The 8874-nt window shown below is 46.4% G+C and overlaps 1 protein-coding gene across 1 annotated transcript; it reads right to left on the minus strand.

Annotated features, from left to right (window-relative positions):
• Window positions 1-1659: 1659 nt before the first annotated feature.
• Window positions 1660-4107, minus strand: LOC149834210 (putative leucine-rich repeat receptor-like protein kinase At1g68400). The gene is made up of 2 exons (XM_090010021.1): window positions 2606-4107; window positions 1660-2300 (listed from the first exon to the last, which is right to left on the minus strand). The coding sequence occupies exons 1-2, from the start codon at window positions 3963-3965 to the stop codon at window positions 1660-1662; spliced, it is 2001 nt and encodes a 666-aa protein (XP_089866147.1). The 5' UTR covers window positions 3966-4107.
• Window positions 4108-8874: the final 4767 nt, after the last annotated feature.

Consider the following 8874-nt stretch of genomic DNA (forward strand, 5'->3'; position numbering starts at 1 on the left):
TCCATTTTGAGAAGACCAAAGTGACCTACCAAACTCAATGTAGTGATATGAGCCCTCATAATTCTGCCTATATTTGATTCAAACTGGTCCAGTTGAGGATTTAAATGATTAAATGCTCACTGCTAGTAAAAACCAGACTGACCTAGCGAGCAAACTTAGGTTGTAGGAAGAAAGGATTTCACATGGCCTAGTTCCAAATGTACCAGATAAGATAAATGCATTCTGTTTTCGAACTTGGGGTGATGGGGCCAAGTTAGGAACACCCAAATAGAGGCTTGACTCCAGCACGCACGCAGCAGATCTATGTGACTACTGACCAGACAAAAGGCTGTAGGGCCCACTTGGGGGTTCCAAACATGATACGGTCTGGTTGAAACACAGGAGGTTGTTGCTTCTGCACTAAACCTATCTGACACCCTCGAGACATTGGAATCAGAAGACACACTGCTGCTGCATCCACAGCCGTTTGATCGCGTCCGATCAACGTGGGGTGTTTTGTTTAGGCTACCCTTAGCTCATCATGGGATCTCTCTCTCTCTCTCTCTCTCTCTCTCTCTGTAAAAAAATCAAATCAAATCCTTAAATCCAAACAAATATCACTTATAGAGATGCTAATTTAAAAAAAAAAATAAACCCCTAAAATTCTAACCAGAATCAAGTTGATTAAAAAAACACAAATATCTAATTAAATATTCATGTCATGTCTAATGCTATATGCTAAATGAAAACAAAAAACCTAAAACCATAACTAAACATCTATGCCAATAGAAAAATAAATCAAAATCCAAAACACTTTAAAAACCCAAAAAAACTAAACCCTAATTAAATGTTCATGCTTTTAAAAAAACAACTAAATGAAAAACATAAACACACATCACACATTACCTTAGTTAAAAAAAAAAAACCTATCAAGTGATTAATAGAATAATTTGAAAAACAAACAAACCTAAATTCATTTATGATTCCTGAAATAATTAAAAAATAGAAACAACAAGAAGATGAAGAGGAGGAACCGCTCAGTCATGAACCTTTGTATTATTTGAACAGAATTTTTTAAGAAGATCACGAATCTATTCTTCTCACTTGCATCAAGGCTACTCATTAATTCCCAAAAGAAGATTTAATAATAGCCATTGATTGTTTAAAACCTTTTCATTATTAATCAAGGTACTAATGGAGTTGCCTGAAAAGAAAAGTGCGATAACTGTGAAGCACTTCCTCTGTGCTAACTTGTAAGAAGTACAATCGAATTATTAAGATACCAACACTTGTTAATTATAACAACATTTTTTTTGCAAAATATGAAATACCAACAATGAAAAAATGATCGATTTTGCCAATAACAAAGAGAATATGATGATAATTGCCCTAAACTTCTCATTTCCATCTTGTGTCGATATCAAACCTCTAAATTGATAGATCATATAACTTGCAACTGACGCTTCTAAAACTTTTAAAGTTTAAACAAAAGAAATATAATCATAACAAAAGGAAAAACAAATACTGGAAAAATCAAAAACAGAAAGACCATGCTGAGAAATTTCACAAAAATCCGTAAACTTTTCTAATGTACAGCCTTAATTCTTCACTCGAAAGAAAAAAAGAAAAACCAAGGGGAAGAAAAGAACCCAACCGAACCGAGTAGAACCGGGTTTTGAATCACTCTTGGCTCCCGTTGTCTTCCGATACGGATGGCGAGTACGAGACCGAGTCGAACGATTCGTGCGAAGGCGATTGCTCCCGTCCCCGTATCTCCTCTATCATCCGGACGACGTGGGCCATCTTGGGCCGTTGATCTGTGGAAACGGACGTGCAGGATAAGGCGATCTGCAGCATGCCCACCATCTCCTCCTCGATGTTCTTGTACCGCATCAGCTCGAGGTCGAACACCTCCGACGTCCACTCCTCCCGGACCACCGACTGCACCCAACTCGGCAGGTCGACGCCACCCTCCTCCGGTGGCGCGGCAGGCGACTTCCCGGTGAGGAGCTCGAGAAGGAGCACTCCGAAGCTGTAGACGTCCGCCTTGTGCGAGGCCTTCCTGCCGTCGGTGACCTCCGGGGGGCGGTAGCCGGTCGGGCGGCTGGCCACGGCCGGCGAGGCCAGCGCCGCGAGGCCGAAGTCCGCCACGCAGGCGTTGCCGGAGCGGTCGATGAGGACGTTGGTGGACTTCACATTGCCGTGGTAGAGGCGGGGCGAGCGGCAGGCGTGGTGGAGGAACGCCAGGCCACGGGCAGCGCCGATGGCGATCTTCATCCGGGACGTCCAGTCTAGCGGCGTCCGGCCTGGCCCACGGTTACCTGCCGGAAAAGGGTCGCCGGAAAAAACAGAAACCAGCGTTATTTTCCTTGTATTGTTATTTCTATTTACACTAGAATCTTTTACGTATCGATATTTTCCCGAAAAAACCCCGTTTTTTAAGGAAAGTTTTGCCAAGAACGAGATTTCGTGACGGTGGACGAGATGCAGAGAGGAGGCAAACATGTGACGAGGACGTTTTCGCCTCACCAGACCAGACGGGACCAGAAAAAACAAGAAACCGGGAAAAATAAAAGAAAACAAGGGGAACGATTTTCCGTGGGCCGGGAAACCGCTAGCGGCTTACCGTGGAGGAGGGCGTAGAGGGACCCGTTGGGGAGGTAGTCGGAGACGAGCAGCTTCTCGTCGCGGGCGTAGTAGTAGGCGGTGAGGCCCACCAGATTGGGGTGGCGCACCCGACCGATGGCCTCCACGCGCTCCTCGAACTCGCGCCTCGAGCCCACCTGCACCTCCCTCAGCCGTTTCACGGCCACCGCCTGCCCGTCGTCGAGCACGGCTTTGTACGACGAACCGAGCCCACCCTTGCCCAGCATTTCCGCCGAGGCCCGGAGCAGGTCCTCGAGCTCGAACCGCCTCGCCCCGTCGAGGAACACCATCCTCCCCCGCTCAAACACACCACCCGACCCCAGACGCGCGCACGGGCTCGACGACGAGTACACGATCTTATCCCCCTCCCGCACCATCCGCCCGGCTCGCCTCCCGGCGTAGCTCCGCCACATGAAGCACACGACCCCGCCCCCCACCGCAACCAGCACCACAAGGTCCGCCGCGACTATGGACGCCAATGCCGCCCGACTCATCCGGCCGCCATGCCTGGGCGGCGGGGCCGCGCTCGCGGTGGCACCAGCTACGCTTCCGCCCGGTTTCGTGCTCGGCATCGACGAGACTATCGCCGGGATCTGGCCGGCGGCGGCGGAGGGGGCCAGCGGGTCGCTGGCGATGGCTTTGCAGCGAGAGAGCGGAGGGCCGCAGAGTGCCGGGTTGAGGGCAAAGGCCGAGGGCGGAAACCCCGAGAGGGACTCCGGGATGGGCCCCGCGAGGAGGTTGCCGGAGACGTTGAGGTCGCGGATGGAGGTGAGATTCAGGGAGGAGATGCCGCCGGAGAGACGGTTGCCTTCGAGGCGGAGGGTGAGGAGGTGGGTGAGGGCGCTGAGGGAAGTGGGGACGGCGCCGGAGAGGTCGTTGTAGGAGAGGTCGAGGCGGAAAAGGCGGGTGAGGAGAGAAAGAGTTGGGGGGAGGGCGCCGGAGAGGTGGTTACGGGAGAGGAAGAGGAGCTTGAGGGAGATGAGGTTGGAGAGGTCAGGAATGGTTCCGGAGAGGGCGTTTCGCTTGAGGCTGAGTATGCGGAGGTGTGAGAGGGAGGCGAGCGGGAGGATGGCGCCGGTGAGGTTGAGGCCCTCGAGGACGAGGCGGGTGACGCGGTCGCCCTGAGTCGTGCAGACGACGCCGGTCCAGTTGCAGTGGTGGATGTCCGGATTCCAGGCCGGGAGGCGCTTCCCGGACGGGTCGGCGGTGGCCTTGAAGGAGATGAGGGCCTCAAAGTCGGAGCCGAGAGAATGGGACGGAGATGCCGATAGAGTGAGGGTGAAGATGAAGAAGAGAAGGGAAAGGTGGTGGAAGAGCAAGAGGGTTTTAGGAGCTCCCATTTCTTTTTCTTGTTTTTCCTTCTTCTTTCTCCTCCTTTCTTCTTCCTTCTTTGTTGAGAGTCGTCTTCTTTGTTTCTTCTTCACACACACAGAGACACAAGCAGAGGTGTCTCAGAGAGGAGTGTGCCGGAGAGTGAGAGAGAGAGAGGTTGGGCCAACGAACATTTTAATAAATGTTTTATTGACGTTTTCTTTTGCTTTGCCATTTTCTGTTTTTTTTTTTTATTTTTGGCGTTTCACGTGGAGAGAGATCTCTTATAATTAAAATACCCTTTGGTTTGCTGTAAATAACGATGTTGCTGCTAAAAACTACCTCAGTGATTTTTAATCAAAGGTCCTTTGGTCACTGGAATGGGGAATTAAGATGGATTCAAACGGATCCAGTGAGCCTAAGTCACATCTTGTTATTAATTTTCTTCACAACACAGTAGGTATGATTATGGTAAGATCGAGACCCAGTAGTTGCTCTCTTTATCCGCACCCAAATCTAAATTCCGGCATATTTAGTCCCGTTATCTGCAGTCAAGCAATTCCTGCATCCAACCTGAATCCGAACTGTTTGCGTCCCGGGTCTGATCCAGAAGCAGAACGAGCCCCCCTTCAATTCATAATTCAACATGCATTGGAAACACCGCGAAGGGCATTTTAGTCCGAACATTCTATGGAAAAAGGGAAACCGAGAGCAACAAATATTTCTCTTTATTTTTTATTTTCTGATAATAATATTTTGAAAGAAAAAAAACGGCTAGTCATGTGGTGGAGTAAATGCGAGCGTGATCCGTCCGTGCACGCCGAATCCCGACGCAGGTGGATCTTTACTGACACGCTCTCAGGCGCGCCACTTTTCCGGTCGTGAACGTAAATAATTTTCTTGAGGCTCTCTCTACATCAAGTCTTCCTCAATTAACTGCCACGTCGCGTGACGGAGGACCATTACGCATATCTTAATGGTAAAGGTAGTCTCTCCTCTGAGGACCTGGCAGCGAACGTCTCCTGGGCTTTCCCGCTTGTTACGCTAAAGAAATAATAACGAGGGAAGATTTCATTAAAGGGCCAACTTTACTCTAATTTCAAAAAATTACCACCGCTTCCCTGAAATTTCAGATGTTGACTACACTTTTTCTGAAAACTGTTAAATAAAGACATCAGGTTAACCTCCAATCCAATATCTTACATCATAGATCCGAATGAGGCGACCTGTTGCTCACGTAAACCTCACGTGCTGCCATAAATTTATTTATTAAGAAGGGAACCGTTGAATATTGGGGCAGGTCCGAAATAAATGAACCAGGACCTGTTCCCCATCTGGACATTTGTTCTTGTCTATGTCACAAAGATACGTGGACACCTAAACGTGTGACGTAGGTTCGACTCCAAAGTTCAAAATTTTGTTAGAAAAGAAGACATGAAGACATGGAATTTTTTATTTTTTAATCAATGAAAACCTAATTTTTGTATATTATAAAATATGCTTTTTATGAAACAAAACATTAAAATATTGATGGAACGTGTCAGTGTCCTTGTCCACATGTCCACTCGTGTCACTCGGGACACAACAGTAAAATAGAGTGCCCATGTAACAAAGGTTTGATCCTTACAAACGACCGAACCTGCTTGATTAGGTCTAAACCTGATCCTTACCGGGTCGAATCAAGAATATTGGTGGGCATTTTGCTTAGCAAACCATGAATTTGGCTCATGTGGAGTCGGATTGGGGGTCTTAGGCTTAAGGAATGTTTTAGCCCTGGTTTATGATTTATCATCGTCAAGGCAGAATTTATCTAGATCTTCACTTGTTACTGGCTGGATCCATGATCCATAATTGACATTGTTGAGGCCAAGTTTTCAGATCTATTTACAGGAGACAGGTCAAACCTAGAACATGTGAATGAGGCCCAAACAGGGAGCAAAATTATATTCACATCTAGATACCTTGGGGACTGGATCTGGGAATCTGGATCTATCACATTTTCTCCAACATCAAAACCACATCGGTTGCGTTCTTTGGTTCAATCCAAGGCCTGATCATATGACTTATGAGTACTTGTTGATACATCGATTCATTCAGTGATCATTAAAACAATTAGGATTCAGGTAAGACGTGGACAATACCAGATCCGACAGATCAGATGAGTAAACCGATTCGTGAAATTTGGATTTTTGCAAGTAATATGCTTTAGATTTCTTCATCCAATTATAATCAGATATGGTTTTTGCCTTACAAAATCTGACTAAATTAAGCAAAATTCAATCGAATATCAGATAATCCTATCCATTGACATCCCTACTATCCTGTCCTGGGATGTGGATCATAAGTCAATTTATTGCATTAATAATAACTCACCAACTCTCTCTCTTTCATGATTCCAAGTTGTTTGACTCAGGCGCCATAAGTTTGTTATAACATGATCAATTAATTATTAGGGGACATTTGATTTGTGGACAGAGGTGGTCAAGGACACCATGTCCTATCCTATCATGCCCATGGACAGCTATGGACAAGAATATAGGGGATGCGATTGCTTTTAAGTTGTCATGTCCCATCCTGTCTTCTCCAGTTTCAGGAGAAGAGTGGAACACTTTGGAGCAGCAAAACTCAGGATGTCTCTTCATACGATGTCCCCGGCTTGTCTGCACATCCCGTATTTGCATGGATGCGGCCCCAGGTGTTCGACGTCCCACCCACTGCGCTGTACGTTAGATCAAACACCCCCGTTAAGGATTGATCTTTGAGTCATGTCTTTTTATGAATAGTGCATACGTCCTATCCATATATAGATAAAGTGATTAGTCTTTTCATAATTGGAAATGCGTTCAATTATTTGCTTGAAGTAAGAATGATGCACATGGAGCGGTCGTGTTCATTCTTCCATTCATGGTGATTAAATAGTTTAATATCCTTTGATAGTTTTTCTGAAAGGCAATTCCCATGGGGAAGAGGGATTCCAAACTAAGCCTTCAGCTTAGCACATGGGATACAGCCTCGGTGGTACTATCCTTTGATAGTTGTAAGAACAGAATGATCGTTGATCAAATGTTAAGGGTGTGATCTACATAGTTTGTTTACTAGAAAACGTGTTTTGAATCATGTATAGCAAATATTTTTCTTATATATATATATATATATATATATATATATATATATATATATATATATATGAAAAAAATTAGTATTAACTAAGAATAATCAGTGTAAGCTATATCAGCTCCATCTAACAAGATATATGTCTTTAACATGGTTTTTTTTGCTAAGGATCAAGCCTTGGATAATGTTTTGTAAAAATATGATATTTTGTGTAATAAAATTTTGTCACACTGTGGTTCATTGATTTTTTATTCTCTTTAAAAACCTGCTTACTTGCCATAATGACGTTATTCAAAACACGTTTTCACTACAAGAAAAATATTAATTAGCGACGAAAATTGATGACGGATTATTTTCGTCGTAAAGTTGCGACGGATTAGTGAGAGAAAAGTAGTAGTCGCTAAAATTAAAATTTGCTGCGAAATTAGCGACGAAAATATTCTGTCTCAAACTCCATCGCTAATTAGCGACAAAAAAGTTCTGTGTCAAACTCTGTCGCAACTTAGCGACGGATTAAAGACAGAATTTTTCCGTCGCTACGGAAGTCGCTACTTAGCAATAAATTTTAACACAAAACTTTTTCGTCGCTAATCCATCACTATTTTTCGATATAAGCCCGTCTAAGACGCGAAATTCTCTTTCTCTCTCTCTAATTTCCCCCAAATCGGATTCTCAGTTAGAGAACCCTAACCCTCTGCCTTTGCCTTCGTCGGTCGTCCCCTTAGCAGACGGCGGCCCCTTTGCCTCCGTCGGCCAACCCCTTAGCAGATGACGGCCCCTTTGCCTCCGTCGGCTCTCCCTACATCCAGCTACCTGTCGTCGACAGCCCAGACAAAATCCACTATGTTGCTGCTCTCTTCTCTGAGCCCCGATCCTCGCCTCACCGGAGGTCACCACGCCGTTGTTTCCTTCCCTTCCCTGAGCCCCGCCGTTGCTCCCTTCCATCTGCCGCTGGCGACACCCTCCGCCTTTCAGCCCCCCTCAGGTCTCTCTCTCTCTCTCTCTCTCTCTCTCTCTCTCTCTCTCTCTCTCTCTCTCCCCCCCCCTTAGTATCCTGATGCCTTCCTCTTCGTCTCCGTCACCTTTGCCTCTGTCGGTCACCCCCTTAGCAGACGACGCCCCCTTTGCCTCCATCGGCCCTCCCTGCATCCGGCTACCTGCCGTCGGTCGACAGGCACAACCCCTTCCTCTTCGTATCCTTCTATTTTTTGGCTGACAAACAGAGGTTGCATGTCCTCTATTTTTTTTTCGGTCGACAGGCAGGGGCTGCACCCCAGCTTGTCTCCCTTTTTTGACCGGCAAGCAGGGGCACCCCTGCCAGTTTTTCTGATCGACAGGGGAGACACCCCCTGTCGCCTTTGACAAAGAATGAGGTAGAGTATTTGGGCATCTCCCTCGTTCCTTTCGACTGACAGGGATTTTGCCCCTACTGCCTGGGTGTTTCTGGCATGCGGGGACAAGGCCCTTGCCCCACCTGTTCCTTCTTTTTTGTCAGGGAGGGATCGATTTCTCTCCCTGACTTCTTTTTCTTGGGTTTTGAGGGAGGGGCTTAGCCCCCTCCTGTTTCTCCTTCTTTGTAAGGGAGGGGCTGAGACCCCCTCCCTGTTGCTTGGGTTACGAGGGAGGGGTTCGGCCCCGACTGCGCCTCCCCTCTCACTGTCGCCCTCGTCCCTCTTCGCCGTATATAAATGTGCATTGTAGTATATAAATATGCATTGCAGGTACATAGCTGAGCTAATTGCGCAATGCATAGTGTTAAGTATCACATGCGGCTAAAAATGCAATGCAAAAAGAAATAAAGAAAAATGCAAAGGCAATAGCATG

This window comes from Nuphar pumila, chromosome 6 (genome assembly GCF_984573655.1).
Source record: "Nuphar pumila chromosome 6, dmNupPumi1.hap1.1, whole genome shotgun sequence".
NCBI classification, from domain to species: domain Eukaryota; kingdom Viridiplantae; phylum Streptophyta; class Magnoliopsida; order Nymphaeales; family Nymphaeaceae; genus Nuphar; species Nuphar pumila.

What these genes read in the sequence shown, in the direction of transcription:
- LOC149834210 (XM_090010021.1), bottom strand. Translation starts at nt 3,965, where the DNA reads ATGGGAGCTCCTAAAACCCTCTTGCTCTTCCACCACCTTTCCCTTCTC. An exon ending in CCTCTACGCCCTCCTCCACG is followed by an intron (nt 2,301 to 2,605) that starts GTAAGCCGCTAG and finishes CTTTTCCGGCAG; the next exon opens with GTAACCGTGGGCCAGGCCGG.